At 31.5% G+C, this 16,258-nt stretch overlaps 5 protein-coding genes across 8 annotated transcripts; 2 read left to right on the forward strand and 3 right to left on the reverse strand.

Annotated features, from left to right (window-relative positions):
- Positions 1-496: 496 nt before the first annotated feature.
- Positions 497-2,582, forward strand: LOC143362132 (uncharacterized). 2 transcript variants are annotated; one of them, XM_076802020.1, is made up of 6 exons: positions 497-756; positions 870-1,015; positions 1,121-1,277; positions 1,348-1,467; positions 1,550-1,561; positions 2,530-2,582. In XM_076802020.1, the coding sequence occupies exons 1-6, from the start codon at positions 603-605 to the stop codon at positions 2,541-2,543; spliced, it is 603 nt and encodes a 200-aa protein (XP_076658135.1). In that variant the 5' UTR covers positions 497-602; the 3' UTR covers positions 2,544-2,582. The 2 variants fall into 2 exon arrangements, with proteins under 2 accessions (XP_076658135.1, XP_076658136.1); XM_076802021.1 differs by lacking the exon at positions 2,530-2,582 and having other exon boundaries at positions 498-756; positions 864-1,015; positions 1,348-1,556.
- Positions 1,806-4,359, forward strand: Ppat-dpck (Bifunctional Phosphopantetheine adenylyltransferase - Dephospho-CoA kinase). Its single transcript, XM_076802014.1, has 5 exons — positions 1,806-2,764; positions 2,840-3,183; positions 3,343-3,597; positions 3,680-3,862; positions 3,927-4,359. Exons 1-5 carry the CDS (start codon positions 2,176-2,178, stop codon positions 4,128-4,130), a joined length of 1,575 nt encoding a protein of 524 aa, XP_076658129.1. The 5' UTR covers positions 1,806-2,175; the 3' UTR covers positions 4,131-4,359.
- LOC143362131 (intraflagellar transport protein 22 homolog) lies at positions 2,451-5,464 on the reverse strand. 3 transcript variants are annotated; one of them, XM_076802018.1, is made up of 4 exons: positions 5,342-5,464; positions 5,067-5,236; positions 4,780-4,979; positions 4,514-4,685 (listed from the first exon to the last, which is right to left on the reverse strand). In XM_076802018.1, exons 1-4 carry the CDS (start codon positions 5,378-5,380, stop codon positions 4,516-4,518), a joined length of 579 nt encoding a protein of 192 aa, XP_076658133.1. In that variant the 5' UTR covers positions 5,381-5,464; the 3' UTR covers positions 4,514-4,515. The 3 variants fall into 3 exon arrangements, with proteins under 3 accessions (XP_076658134.1, XP_076658133.1, XP_076658132.1); XM_076802019.1 differs by lacking the exon at positions 4,514-4,685 and adding an exon at positions 2,451-2,590 and having other exon boundaries at positions 4,780-5,236; XM_076802017.1 differs by having other exon boundaries at positions 4,780-5,236.
- Positions 5,465-5,566: 102 nt separating this feature from the next.
- Positions 5,567-11,647, reverse strand: LOC143362129 (uncharacterized). Its single transcript, XM_076802015.1, has 6 exons — positions 11,385-11,647; positions 10,897-10,943; positions 8,055-8,619; positions 7,628-7,794; positions 6,884-7,442; positions 5,567-6,655 (listed from the first exon to the last, which is right to left on the reverse strand). Exons 1-6 carry the CDS (start codon positions 11,422-11,424, stop codon positions 6,540-6,542), a joined length of 1,494 nt encoding a protein of 497 aa, XP_076658130.1. The 5' UTR covers positions 11,425-11,647; the 3' UTR covers positions 5,567-6,539.
- A 1,318-nt stretch (positions 11,648-12,965) lies between these two features.
- LOC143362127 (uncharacterized) lies at positions 12,966-15,980 on the reverse strand. Its single transcript, XM_076802013.1, has 7 exons — positions 15,762-15,980; positions 15,565-15,690; positions 15,347-15,444; positions 15,063-15,234; positions 14,660-14,913; positions 14,058-14,598; positions 12,966-13,480 (listed from the first exon to the last, which is right to left on the reverse strand). The coding sequence occupies exons 1-7, from the start codon at positions 15,823-15,825 to the stop codon at positions 13,038-13,040; spliced, it is 1,698 nt and encodes a 565-aa protein (XP_076658128.1). The 5' UTR covers positions 15,826-15,980; the 3' UTR covers positions 12,966-13,037.
- Positions 15,981-16,258: the final 278 nt, after the last annotated feature.

Genomic DNA, 16,258 nt, shown 5'->3' on the forward strand with positions numbered 1-16,258 from the left:
CGGGCTATAGTCTATGCCTACGTATATCACATATATAGTTTATATCGCATAAATAGCAATAAGATTTTAACATCTAATATGAAAATATCTATTACATATTTCATTACTTGCATATTTGCACGTCCTGTCATAATCATGTATTTCTAACCTTTTCGTTTCATCGTGTGACACTGATATTTGAAATTTCAAGATGGCGACGTGTAAAACAGTCGACTGAAAATAGTAACCCAACCACTACTAAATTCAGTCGATAGTTTAAAAAATCAGTCGACTGAAAATAGTAGTTGGCTACCATCGATTTAGTCGATAGTTTTTAGTGGATGGTGCCCATCACTAATTCGTACCATACACGCGCCGAATGATGGCTACCAAAATGTATTCGTTCTAACTCCATGACGATTCTTCGGCCAATAGCGATCCTCTACCATTCGCTCCTTACAGTTAGGACGAATATACTTTGCTAGCCATCATCTGCCGCGCGCACCTCCAGTAGTGCGCATGCGTCCGCAAGAAAACTACTTATGTTATTTACAAAGATTCGGCGCGCGTATCGGAAAAAGTTAATTTATATTCTACAAGAAAAATATTAAATAAGTGGAATTATGAGTCTTGTATTAAAATATGATGAATCGTTTTATGACGTACTACGGCAGTATTTCGTACAATTAATTGACACCATGCCAAGCATTTTAAAAGTCATTACACTCGCTGGGGGAGTTATTGCCGTTACTTCGTACGCATTTTATCGTGCTCATGGTAGATTCACTTTTAAATATTAAAAAATGTCAGCACATGAAACTTTGTCCGATTTTTAATTAAGTGTACGCAATAGCAATTGCTCAATTTATATTTTTTTGATTGAGTTGTAGCACACCGTTATAGAAGAATCACGCGCAAAACAACACACGATTCAAAAGACTTCCAGGAAATTCAAAATCATAATCGTTCGATTGTTAGGCAACGAAGCATAATCAGCCACAAAGACATGTTTCGTAAATTGGAATACTCTGCTAACGTAAATATTAGCATTTTTTAATAAAAAATATCAGTATAAACTGTTATGAAAATTATGTTTCGATGCACTTATTAAACTTATTCGATTATTTTTATTTTTTTATAGAAATGTTACGACAAGGTATACGCATTGAAATGTATTGATATAGTTGTTTACTGTCCGCAATTGTTGAATGTAAAGAGTCCAATTAATGGTATAACACCCTTCCATCGAGTTTGTTATCATGGCCACACATGCTTAATAACGTTTATGTTAGGAAAAGGTATGCATAGAATAAAAAACAAATAATATTAAATGAAATAGTTTTAAGTAAATTTGTGAAACGAATATAGGTGCAGATCCTTCTATAGCTACAATAGCAGGAGAAAATGCCTTGTGCATGGCTGTGTATTATTTTCTTAATAATCCATTACAAAGTGATTTTTCATGTCTTGAAATTTTACATGAAACAGGTTTGTTATTTTAAATATACAGTTCTATACATACACTGGTAAAAAAGTTTCTATTCTAAGCAGGAAAATGTGCTCTTTCTAGGATGTAGATTTGGTAATGAAAATCAATGGTACACTATTTTGCTAAAAATGGCAGTCACTAACAACAATACAAAATTGATAGAATGGCTAATTTTACATCAGAAAGCACCATTGTATAAAATTTCTAGAAGTTACTCTACACCACTGCAATAAGAGTAGTTAAACATAATAGATAAAATAACATACGATATAAAAAATAAAGTAATGTGTGTATATATATATCAATATGTATTAATATTCCATCAATGCGTATTTTACATTAATAACATGCGATTAGAGTTAACAAATAATAACTATTTTTTGCAAAAATAAAAAGTACTTTTAGAGAATATAAATATTTTGTTATAAATCGAATTATTCTTTTTTGTACGTATATATAATGGGAAATGCTTCTTTTTATATGGCTTTTAAAATGTTTATAATATAATAATTCTTTCACTCGAACTCTACCATAATCCTTATCAGCATAGAGAACATACATACATATGTGTCTATATACATATGTAATATACAGATGATAAAACTTAACCTTGCAACAACGTTACATAACCTCTTCCTGCTGAATTATACGGATTTTTACGGAAATTGTCAATTGTAATAATCAGAGGTTCTAACATCTGCTATACAATGGCAAACACCGGTTTACTAGTTTTAACGAATCCATCAAAAGTGAAAAAATTATTGCCAATTATTAAAAAGCACGTATTAAAAACTTTGTACATACAATATTTTCCGGAAAAAAACATTTTTAAATCGGGAAAATATACAGTTACGAATTCTTCACAGCAATTAACACATTGTGCTCGAACTATTTCAAATATTTACATTGACACATCTACAATATCCTCGCTATTAGACATTCGAGTTTTACTAACAAGTATGAAGAACTCTAATTTATCGATAATAAATACCAAGAAGCCTGTGGAAATAGTAATTTTTGATCACAACTATAGTAAAACTGAAGCTGATACATTTATACAGGACTGTTTAGCTAACGCTTCTATGAGTTGCAACTTTATCAGCTGGAACGATGATCAGAAACCTGAGAACACAGATGCAAAGGTGTGCGTAGAGGAAGGAAAAACATATAAGAATGTGGTACTTGGCGGTACATTTGATCGAATACATAATGGTCATAAGATATTTTTAAGTGAAGCTGTATTGCATTGCACAGAAAAACTTACAGTTGGAGTAACCAGTGCGAGTATGTTGCATGGTAAGAATTCTAAACAATGTTATTAAAATGATAATCTTTGGTAATTCATCCATAACAATGTAACAATTTCTATAGGAAAATTATTATGGGAGTTAATAGAACCATGCTCAAAAAGGATAAATAATCTTAAAGCCTTTTTAGAAGACATAGATTCAACATTAGAATACGATGTAGTTGAAATAAACGATATGTACGGTCCAACAAAGCATGATCCAACATTTGAATTAATAGTTGTTAGCGAAGAAACGAAGCGTGGCGGGAATAAGATCAATGAATTACGTATGCAAAAAAATCTGAGTAAATTAGATATTCACGTTGTGCAGTTGTTAAAGGACAACGACCATAAAGAACATGAAGAATCTAAAATCAGTTCTAGCAATAACAGAATACGATTATTAGGAACAAGACTTCAACCTCCTGTATGTATTAATCCTTAGATTGCGAATCTTTATGCATTTGTGACATGTGCAAATTTCTAAAGCAATCATGTATAACTGCATATTTATTTCATTTTTACTGTAAGGAATCTATAAAACGTATTACTATTGAAAGAAATTGTAATTTCATTGTTCTTTTAGAGAATAGGAGACAAACCTTTGAAACCTTACATTATTGGTTTAATTGGTGGAATAGCAAGTGGGAAGTCATCGATAGCTGAGAAATTGGAAGAATTAGGGGCAGGTCTTGTAAATTGTGACAAAATAGCGCATGACTTATATTTGCCTGGAAATCAATGTTTCGATGCTGTAGTTAAAACTTTTGGTCCGACAATTCTAGGATCAGATGGATTTATTAATAGAAAAGTACTTGGAAACATAGTGTTTAATGATAAAGTAGGTTTACATAAATTATTAATTCTTTGCTATCTTATTACTATGTTCAAATTTATGTTTGAGAACATAAATTTATTTCCAGGCACAGTTAGACAAATTGAATAAAATAATTTGGCCCATAATTTTAGATGAAGCAAAGAAAAAGATAAGTGATTTTTATGCAAAAGGGTTTGATGTAATTGTCATGGAAGCAGCAGTATTAATTCAAGCCAAGTGGCAAAATCATTGCCATGAAATTTGGACGTGTATTATCCCTCCAGAAGAGGTCAGTGCTTCTTGATTGAATATTTCATATTGAATTTTTTATATTAAAATTTATTAATTAACAGGCTGTAAGACGAGTGATGGACAGAAATGGATTAACCGAAGCTGATGCAAAATTACGTATTCAAGTTCAACCTAGTAATGTGGAACAAGTTAAAGAAGCTAATGTTGTTATATCTAGTTTATGGAATCACAACATAACCCAAGACCAAGTGCAAAAAGCATGGAATGAACTGATGAATTTCCTAAAAGTCCAAGAAAAAACTTAATACAACAGGAAACATGTTGTCTGACTGAATTGTAAATTAGACGTACACTGCATTTGAATAAATTTATACGATATTTTTATCAACGTGGGGTAAATATTACAAGAGTAGTTGTTTTTAGTATATTTGTCGAACAAATATGAAATAAAGTTTCCATGTAATACTATTATATATATTCACAGTACAAATATTTTCACGGAGCTCTTCCAGCAGAAAATATAGTAAGCGGAAATATATATATTTAAGTATATTACAACATTTAATAAACATATGATTTCATATACTGTGTATAATGTATATATACATTTGTTATTAATAAGAAATTTATAACTACCATAGGTAATATTTTGGATATGTATAAAGTAATAATAAAGTTAAAATAAAAATATTATTTTGCAAATAGTATATTTTCATTTAACATATTTCTCATTTCTTCGTCCTCGTAATTGTACATTTTAGTAACTATTGTACTTATAAACGAAGAAAAATCAGCTTTGAGCTTATTTCCACCACTATCTACATTACATTTCACATGAGATACTTTCACAAATGTCGAAGCTGTATTTACAATAAAATAAGAATATGTCATTTTTATAAATTACAGATGACCGAAAGTTATTACTATTATTAAAAAGTTAGTATTTATACTTACAAATCATTTTCGATATTTCTGGATTTTTTTTCTCAGGATCATAACAAAGTATAACACATTTGTCTGGACCTAATTTTGTTTGATTAACAAAATAATCGTAAAATTCTTGAATCTGTTTCAAGCATTCATCCGACTTTTCACTGTACACCAATATAACACCGTGTAAATGTTTTTTTATAGACGGCCAACAATTTTCAAACCTAAAATGTTTTTGTATTGTATATTCTGCATTGGGTATGAAACATTGTAAACAAAACAATATATTAAAGAAAAATATTGTGGAATACTTGTGATCTCCACTACAATCCCACAATTCAATATCTTTTGTAATATTTTTGCTATTCACATTTATATTTTGTACTTCGAATTCTAATATTCGAACACCTTGTGTAGGATGATAATCATAAGGTATTTCAGTGGCATCGGCAAGAAAATTGGCTATCATTGTCTTACCACTCTAAAACATATATCTTTATAAATTGTTGGAACTTATTAGAATTTAATTTTACGCTTTTATCAATAAAAAAATGTTTAAAGTGATATTGTTCAATTAAAACATTACCCTAACAGGTCCTATAACTACTATTTTCAATGGTTGCATATTTGTAGTGTATTACACTTCAACATAAATGTCTCACCACAAACTTGAATGTTTTGAAAATTATCGTCATAGTAACCAATCTCAATCTTCTACGTGGTAAACCAGTGATATAGATACGTGTATAATAATGACGGCCAAAATTGATAAACATTAATATTTTCGATTCAATAAAAACGCACTATAATATTTGTTTATATAGACTGATTTATTGAGCTACAATAAGATTTCAACATCAATATAACATTGAAACGGAAATGTTTAGATTGCAAATGGGACCAGTAATATACTATCTACAGAATTAAACTAGCTAAACATGGTGAATCTTTTTGAAGATGTATATTTTACTGATTTCAACACAATGATAATATTTGTATCAATCGTTGCATCTACTTACAATTGCATTTACCTCAGTGGTATAAATATATATTGTTACATACAATAATTCACATACATTAAATCAACAATCATGATACATAGGAAATTGCAATTTCCTAATACATTGGAAGTATAATGCTCGATAAAATGTCATTTTGTAATAGATACAAATTAAAAGATGTACAGGGTGGTCTATGATATTTGAACTGACTTTATTAGTACGAAAAAAATATTTCCAGCAAAAGTTGTTCGTCGAATAAAAAATTGAAATTATTTTGTGAGGTTATAAGCTTATCTTTTTCTTAAAAATAGAAGGTACTTCAATATATTTTCTTTTCCATACAGATCTTATTTAGTGAATTTTGATTTGAAACATTTTTAGTGCATTATCAAAACCAGTTCAAATACTATGACTGAATTATGTACCACCCTATATAAAACATGTTGTATTTAATTAGAAACAGTCACTTATCATAGAAAAGATTTTTAAATTAACTACAGTAGTATCTATTTAAACATTGATTCAATTTATAAGAAAGAATACTTTTTAAATATTTCTTAAGATCATAGACAATTTAATACCATACATATTTTCATATATGTATGTGTACACGAATTTTATATACGTATTTATAAATATAAATTGAAAAAATCTTATATTATTATTGCAGGTTATTCAAGTTTTAGAATCTCGTCTGCAATATGCAGTTGTTCACACAATATATAAATTGAAGTCATAATAAAATAAAGAATTAAGTCATTGTCATATTTAAAGGTTGTTGCTCTAAGCCATTGGATGATCTTGAAGAACTGACTTATTTTCATCCGGGTAGTTCAAACCATACAAAGCCAAGAGGGCTGATTTTGCGGCTATTTTCTTGGCATCTTTTTTGTTTTTTGCTGTAATAGAACATGTAGTTTTTTAGTAAATATATTTTAAATACTGTTATAAATAGACTTCAGATCTTTATGCAAATTCCTATTTTATACTTAATTTTAAAAATTCCCAGTAGTAAAAATAAACTAAAAATCCTATGAATATTTTAGAAATTTGCACATGCTATAAATGCACAAAAAACATCAGTCTAATTATAAATATATGTTTACAGAAAATATACAATATGTTACCTGTTCCTGTATATTCAACACCATCAATTTCTACAGCAAGTGTAAACATTGTGTTAGGTGGATTACCAACACGATTGAGTTCCACATAAGTTAAACCTGGTCTCATTTGGTTTAATAACATTACAGGGTGTATATTTGTGGCATATGGTGGGAGTTCTTTTTGAACTGGAGCTTTTGGAACATGGGCAATCTCCTTTTTAACTCCCTTTACAGGCGATGGTAATCCAGGTCTTGAAACTGGGACTGATGTACCTTGATTATGCCACTCAAGGAACAGTTTGTACAATGCAAAACTAGCCAAAGAACTCCATGGAATTTCGTCGGTGTCGTCTACACTAGTATCCATAGGTGTTGGACCTTCTTCATTATTATCATCCTTCGATACAATGGACGAGTCTGCCGATTGATTCATCAAACCATCTGACTCTGCATCAATACGTGCCTTCAAAGAGGCAGCTGTCATTTTTTCAAGCAACAAAGCTTTTAGTGCATTTTCAGCAGCATTTTGTCGTGCAAGCGGCTTTGACAAGCCTTGTCCAACATAGGTCTTTCCATCAAGCTATTATTAATAATGATGAATTAAATTTCAAAATGTTCATAGTACTTTTGTAGATCCATGAGAATTAGAGGTGTGCGAGAAGCCGTTGATCGACGACCAGTCTCGATCCCGAATAAAATTCTTGACCCAGTCCGATATTTTCGGGTTCTCACACACCTCTAATCAGAATACATTATTTGAAATACCTCTGCGTGAACGAGATAAAGAGAGTTTGGCATTCCTTGGGTTTCAGGGAATGTAAACTGTACTCCAGCTTTCATTTCATTCAGTACCATGATTGCATTCTTTGGTTGCAATGTTTTCCTTAAACGTTGATTCAAACGAAGTCGCTTGAGTCTTTTGTTTACCCTAACTGAATGCATAAAATTAGTTTAGCGTATAAAAATCAAAATTATATATTGACTTTCTTTCCCAGAAATATCAGGAAATCAAGTGTTCACAAGTATTATTAAAAATGCTATAGCTCAACAATAAAATATTGGAGCACCTAACAATTGAAATTTTCAAATTTGCGCAGTGAATTGTCATCATTGTAATGAATTTTTTTATCAATTCATATTTTCTCATTACTTTGATTGATAATATACTTCTCCAACATTCAACAATACTTACATCCAGGTACTTTGCGTCTCCATCTTGGTTGTTGTTCTTGCATTTCAACATCAGAATTCTCAGGGACTTCATTCTCATTCGTCCCATCAGAAGTATTGTTCGTCACTGGTGGTGTAGGATTGGAATTGTTTGATAAAGGTGTTAGAGCAGGAATTGGTAGTTGAGAAGTTGGAGCAGGATTACTTTGCACAACTGGTGTAGCTTGTTGCTGTGTATGAGATGTCTGTTTTAGAATTGGCTTTAATCGCTGAGGTTGGGCTGAAGTTTGTAGTTGCACTTGAGGTTGAGGCTGTGATTGTTGTTGAGGTTGAGGTTGTGGAACAGGTTGAGGTTGGGATTGTAATTGAGATGGATTTGGTTGCTGCGGCGGTTTAATCTGTTGCTGCTGTTGTGGTTGTGGTTGTTGCTGTTGTTGCGGCGGTTTTCCTTGTTGTAAATTCCTCGATGCAATTTGCTGCTGTTGCGGTTGTTGTTTAAATGCTTGTACGTTTTGTGCATTTCCTTGTTTATAATTGCTTTGTTGATTAGGAGAGGGTTGTGAACCTTGGAAGCCTCCTTGGTTAAACTGTAAAAAAGAGGGTGGGTCGCCGCTACACAAGGAACCTCTACGGTTGTGCTATCCCACCAAGGTCTAGCATCGTGTGTGTACTCGGAAGCAGTCTAATGCTACCCCCATAACTCATACCAATACTTTTGTGGCCAATATTTTTTTATTTATAACTGAGCCGTGTTTATGAAATGTGTTTTTCTTTTAACACTTTAACTACCTAAAGCCTATTAACCCTTTGACTGTTATAGATGCATTATATGCATTCGACCATTGTTTCTATCTTACACATCTGATAAAAGCAAAATCATCAAGTTTTAAGATAGATGTGTACCTCTAGATTGCACAGCAACAAATTCTTGTTTATTCAAACAGAATTATGTCTATAACGGCCACTTAATCTTTGTTTCTTAGAGAGTTATTTCTTTCACCGTGGAAAAATATTTCACCCTCAATGGTCGCAACTGCAAGTCACGTGCCTTACGCATAGAGCATTTAAGTTTGGAGTGCTTTGCAATCATAGGATTAATAGGCTCTTCAATGATTGTGCTATGTCTGAAAGAAGCTTAATCATTTTCTTTGAAACAGTAGTCTAAAGAAAAATCATTAGAATAATTTACCCAAAACAATTTTTTGCCGTACGTATCAAATTATTACTGCTACTAAACAGTCCTCCATACTTCGTCTTTGATTTTTAGTAACTGCTACTTAACTGTCAGTAGATAAAGTGTTAAATAATCAAAAAATGTATACATACATGTAAACGTAAAATAATGTTAACTATATAATGCATTTTATCAGAACAATTCATATATCTCCATAACGACTAAAAACATGTAGCTGAATTGAAACAAATAATGAATACTGTAAGTAACAACCGACTTTATCCATCTGAATATATACCTTGGAAACTTATGTACTTATATGCTGTGTAAGCTAACTTGTAAGTTACATTGTTTAAACATCAGTTCAGTACATTATCAAAAATATGGCCTGCAGCAGGCTATGCTATGTGGGTAACTGACGAACTAGCCCCTGGCTGAATAGACCTCCTCGGTATTGTTGTATAGCTACTAGTTCCTGCATTGCAGGGGAGGGGAAAGTAGGGACCACTAATTAGTACATGCAAATGGCTGAAATATTGGAAACAACTACACAGATCGATCGCGAGGAATATAAAAAATAATGACCTCTTTTTTTTTATATTAATAGAAATTATAAATGGAAGTATAATAAACTTTCATAATTTTCATATTTGGATATAAACGAATCATCGAAAATATTTGTTATTATTAAAATAAAGTAGACAATAAAAAAATATTCTTATTTCAAAAGATGATACTCGTCTTGGTTTAGAATAAATAACTTCTCTATTTTTTATGGATACTCCCTATATGTCTTATATTTTCTCTTTATTATACTTGTTTCTCGTTTTTTAGACAAAAAAAGGTAATATCAAAAATGTGAATAGACAATACCTTTAAAATCGATTCAGAATCATTTTGTTATTGCTTCAATAACTTAATTCTAGCTATTTTCAGAAATACTACATATATTTGTACTTAACTTGTATACCAAAAGAAACATATCATTAATATTATCATCTTAATGAATATACATATGCTTATATGTATGAAACACTTTGTAATAGATTTCTGGTATACATACCAAATGATATTTTAGCGTGGAAAGAAACTTTGATATAGTTTGGTATACGTACCAGAATATTATCAAAAAATGCTTCCACTATTTGCACTTGTATACTGAAATTCTTTGTTCGTATACATATCTATTAAATACATGTACATTTTATGCTATAGAAGAATATACTCATTACATTAGAAATTGTCTTAAAATTATTGTTACATACTTTTTATTATATTAAGAAAATGTAGAACATTTAATGGTCAAATAGAAGAATTAATTAAAAAAGTAAAACTCCTGTTTTAAAGTATCGCAATAGGACAAATGAAATTTGAATTTAGTTTTCAATGAATCTTCTTGTATAAAACAAAACTAGTCTTTACTATTTAATAATATAAACACAACATTTACTTTTATACAAATATTTACTATTTCTTGAAATTTCTCAAGGCACAAATTCAAATAAAAAACAGATTTTTAATATGGAACATGAAAACTATTATACATGTTTGGATTAAATTTTTTTATCTAAAATTATATGTTAACCTAAGATAACCATTTGTATAAAGCCACAATTATTTGTACAAGTATTTCCTAAATTTATGTAAGATACTACTGTACTTATATTATAATAAAAATAACGAAACTTACTGCGTTTGGACCTTGGTAGTTCAATGTTGGATTATTTTGGTTTCTCGCTGTAAACATAATTTTAGGAAATTATTATATGCATTATTTTAATCGACATCAATATTTATATGTATGATTGAATACGATATATATGAGAACTGTGCGTATGTATACATATACATATACATATATACGTATCCACACGTAACATGTATTTTTTTTTATATGGAAATATATATAAACATTATCCCAAGCATGATGTTTCTAATACTTATATAACATCGTTTTGGGTCTTGAGAATTTTGTGCAAAATTAAGGCGTAAAATAAATGTATAATAATGATTATTGAAGTAATGTCCGATCAGAGACGCCATTCGCGATACGCCGGTATATAGAATATTGATTTTTTTTTTCTATTGAAAGAATTCACGTATTTATAGCAAATCTTCAGTACATCAAAATTGCTGTATAATACGTAATTCTCTATTCAGAGATTTCTAAAGACTTACCGTTAGAGTAGCCTTGGCTTTGTCTGCTTCTCGTATACATATTGACTTTTAATTTTTAGTTCAAATCACTTTGGATACGATCGAGAGCAAAATACTAAGTACAGAATACTTATTCTTAATATGCTCAATTCTAAGACATAGAATTCAATTATTTTAGGAGAAATACAGGCACAATTTAGAGTTCTATACAGTGTGATTCCCACTGGTCACGTAAAGGGGAATGAATTACAGTCGCGTTACAGAGAAGAAGGAAATGACGTTGTTTACTGTTGTCGGAAGTGGAAATTCCGCCATTTTACTCATTCTGCGCATGCTTCGATCATTGTGAGTTATGTGGAATAGAGGGGGAAAGATGAGGACTATTATAGAAAAAATAACGCAATTATTTCCTAAACTATATACATTATTCGAAAAAGGGTTTCAAATAAAATTTTCTCTGTTTCACGAGGGACATCTTGTGATGGCTATCAGTTTTTTTAGGTGGAGTCATTATCAAAATCTTGGGGTAACCGTTGTTTTTTTTAAATGAAACTGTATATTTTTATTTAGTCTGACTTGTAGCTTGTTCCATAACAAATACATCAATCTAAATGTGTTTGTGTTTGAAGGTCATTCAAGGTTATATATTGCTGTCCAAATTTTATCTTTATTAAATATGTGCAGAAATTGTTCCCTATTTCCTCTATTTGAAAGGACATCCTTGCACATAGATGCAAGGATTTATTTTGACCCTAAAGGAGAGTTCCTCTTTCTTAAAAATTACTCAACTGTGATAATTCACATCTATTCACAAATACTCCTGTAAACGAAATCTTGACGCTGTTCAATAAATTCGTACAAATTAAGAATAAAAATTTTATTTTGTTCCTAAAGGACAGTTCTTCCCTCTTAAAAATTGTGCAACGAATGATAATTCACACGAAATATTCCTGCGAACAAAATCTTGACAATTGTTCAATGAATTTGTACAAATTAAGGATAAAAATAATTTGTTATAAATTTCACTAGACTAACAGTTTTTGATATCTTAAGAACATATTATTAAAAAAGAGTATTTTAAATAATAATCTCTGTATCACAATAAGTTTTACACAATAATAATTTTTGATTTTCGATTGTGAAAATTGCTAACTGATGAGTACAATGTTAATATTTGTAGTAATTGCATGAATTTTCAAAAGGTGTATGCAAGGAGATAAAAAAAAAGGTCCAATACTTGTAGGCCTTATAGTGCTCACCGTGAAGAGTACTTTCCCTGTAAAATCAACTTTTATTTTGTTTACAACCTGACTTGTTTTTACAAACTTGAACTAATACTTCCAACTTCTCTATGACAGAAGCGAAATAGTATGATCATGATATGAAACGCTAATAACTACTAAAAGTTGATTTTATAGGAAAAAGATTGCTTATAGGTTCCACATTAATTAGACACTTTGTACTCCTCTCAGTGGGTACTATAAGGACTATGAGGTCGGACTTTTTTTTATCACTCTGTATGTAAATAGAAACATAGACGTTCATAAAATTATAGGAATCTGAATCAAGGAATTTATATTAATTACTTTATCATTGCAGTAATAGTAATAACATATTTTACAAGATTTAATCATTTTCTATCTTAATAAACTTGTAATACACTGCAATATAAATTTAAAGCAATCCTTCCATTTCTTGCATAAACTGCATGTATGCGTCGTCTTTAGTCTTGGGTTGCGTCGTTCGCAATGGTTGCGCTTCCGGTATTCTTTCTGCGAGTCTCGACAAAGTACTTGGCTTTTTCTTATCGTCTCTTTTCACTCGAAGAGAAGTAGGTAAAAATCGTGTAACATCGGCAGCCAAATTTCGGATTTGTGGCTTCGCTTCGATAGTTGTGGTGCTTTTCCCGTCTTTGTCTTTCCTATTAATCAATTGTGGCGCAGCAGAAAGAACATTCGGTGTTTTGGGTTGCGATCCAGTCCCTGATTGTGTCTGCATTTGAGGATTTCCTATATTCGTCATATTCGATAGGTTTGGCATTTGCATCTGTGGAGGAGGCATTCTAGGCATACTCGGTGGACCAGGTCTCAGCATCCTCGGCATTCCTGGTGGGGGACCTAAATATCAAATTGATTAAAATACATTTTTTTTTGTTCGTGTCACAATGAAATCCAAGTATATTGTAACACGTATTAGGTTGTTTCATGTGAAATGTACAATTTTAGAATGCAAATATTACAAAGCGTTTCGACCAAAAAATATTACTACAGTCCACAGGTTTATTATACGTAGGTATAACGATGATCTTCTATTTTAATTTAGATGTCTAATTTTACTTCTAAATAAATTTTATTTCAACATCAATCAATACGATTCTCATTAATACTTTTTATATGTTTGGAAAAACAAGATACTGATGATAGTAAAAGAACATACTGACTTCACATTATGTCAAAATATGGTCATTAATCGACGTGCTATTTGTTGATGGTAAAAAAAGCTATAAACTGGAGATGACAATCTTGAAAATGAAGAATGTGAATGACCAAAGAATTCAATTTCTACCGTGATACAATCACAAAACTTGAAATCATTTCGATAAATAAATTTATACAGAAGAAAAGTTGCATTTGTTTAACGTTACTGTTAAAAACCGGACATTTCATATGCAACAACCTAATATAATTTCCTTACCAGGAGGTAACCTTAGTCCAATACGAGGTGGTGGTGGTGGAGGCATTCTTAAATGGAGTGGCGGCGGCGGTGGCCTATACATTAAAGGATGAGGTGGCATTCCCATAGGAGGCATAGTATGAGGTTGAGTATGTTGAGAATGGGAATGTGAAGATGTGTGTTGATTATGATTAGAAGAGTGATCCGATGCTCCCGGAGGTTCAAGATCTTCTTCCTCTGTTTTATTATTGCTAGATTTGTTATTAGACTTTGAATTAGATTCGTTTTCCGCTTCGAGCAAAGATAGTCTAGCATTCAAGTCTTGAGCTCTTTCGGTTTCTCGTTTTTTATGGACGACTTCCATTTCACGCATAAATTGATCGATATCTTGACCCGCCATAGCCAACATCTTCTGCTGTAGAGTCGTTGGTTTCACCTTCGACATGTCTCTTTCCTTTTCTTTCTCTTTATCTGTTTCTTTCTCTTTATTGTCCGATTCTGGCTTGTCTTCTTTATCGTCTGCAAATCGGATTGTCCTCGACTTTTGCAATGGTTCTTTACCCTACATTAAAATTACACGTTTATTATGCGATAATAATAAGAGAAACTTTTTGAGTATCTACCTTGTCAGGTACATCCTCTTCGTCGCTAGATAACTCTGGAGGTGGAAACGGTGGAACACCTGGCGGTTCTTTATTGGGAGCTAACATTGGTATAGATGGGGATGTTGCGTATGCACTTGTTTTTTTTAGAATACTTGGTGGTATTGGTATATTCATGAGAGGATGATGTTGAGGTAAATAATGTGGATGAGGGGGGTACATATGAGCTGGTGGCTGTGGCATGTCTGGTAAAGGTATTTGCGATGTTAAAGAACCTGAAAAAATATTACTATTCAGAGATTTGAGGCTTTCACAGCTTGGTATTGTACAGTTCTTCATCATCAAAAGCCTTAACAGTGAGAACAGATATTACTATTGTAATACAGATAGGAAAGTAAATTAACATATAAACGTTTAAGTATACCAGGGTACATTCGGGATATGTCGTTGCCAGCCGAAGGTAAAGGAATTTCGTCGACTTGTACTTGTTGTGCATGCCGCACAGCTTCAAAATAGGAAACCAAATCTATTCTTCTACGTTCGTACTGTATTAATTGCTCCTTCAACTCTGCCCACTTCTCTTGATCGTCCTTTGCCTAACAAAAAATTATACATGTATTATACCTTTCAGAAAACTTTTGAATTTGAATTCAATCTTACCAATAACTTTTGAAGGAAATTAATATATATTATTTCAATAGTACTTACATACATTTTCAATACACGATCTAGAGTCTCCTTCAGCTTTTTCCTTTTATCTTTCAAAACTTTCTCATTGAGTGGAGGAGGCTGCATAACATTATACTCTACAAATAACACATACAAAATAAGAATTAATAACAGAATTTTATACAAAGTTGACCATGAAATTTTTGGAAATGGATGTCTATAATAATCATTTAAAAAACACTATAGCTTATGCTAACCCATTTGATCTATCTTTTCCATTTCTTCGATGATTTGAGCAGGATCTTTGCCCTTTAAAACAGCAGCTCGTACCAGCTGTCTTTGCTTTTTATTCTTTTTTAATTCCTTTTTACGTGCTTCTTTTCCTGTAATGCATAATAATTAATTAGCGATTGTTTAAAGAGAAATAAACTGTTAGGTTATGTTATTTACTAACGTGCTTGATCCGTGGGATTCATATATTTCCCACTTTTCGTGGTGTTGATTGAACGACGACCCATTTTTAGGCAATTAATAACACTTGCTGCACTATAGTTTTATGTTATTTTTTCACAGATTTTGTATTTCGCTATCCATTATTTACATTCATTGCAACTACAGATTCGTCATTAAGTTTTAGCATATAGCTGGTGAACTTATAGGTCAGAATGTGTTCATAGGTGTAAAATAATTGTAAGTACATTATTGATACACCTTCCAACAGAGAGAAAATTTCCTGACTTTGAACGTGAAGAATTATTTGTTAAATTACAAAATCGCATAAAAATTAATATTTAACAACACAAATTAAACGCTAAGACACAGACTTAAGATCCCTAGGGACCATCTAGGGACCACTTACGTTGAATCAGCAGAGAGGGAATGAGAGTGCTCACGCTCGGGATTTTAGTGTCCCCGGCATAGTGCTGCCCCCTAGTCTAATTTTTAGCCTGG

This window comes from Halictus rubicundus, chromosome 16 (genome assembly GCF_050948215.1).
Source record: "Halictus rubicundus isolate RS-2024b chromosome 16, iyHalRubi1_principal, whole genome shotgun sequence".
Taxonomy (NCBI): Eukaryota; Metazoa; Arthropoda; class Insecta; order Hymenoptera; family Halictidae; genus Halictus; species Halictus rubicundus.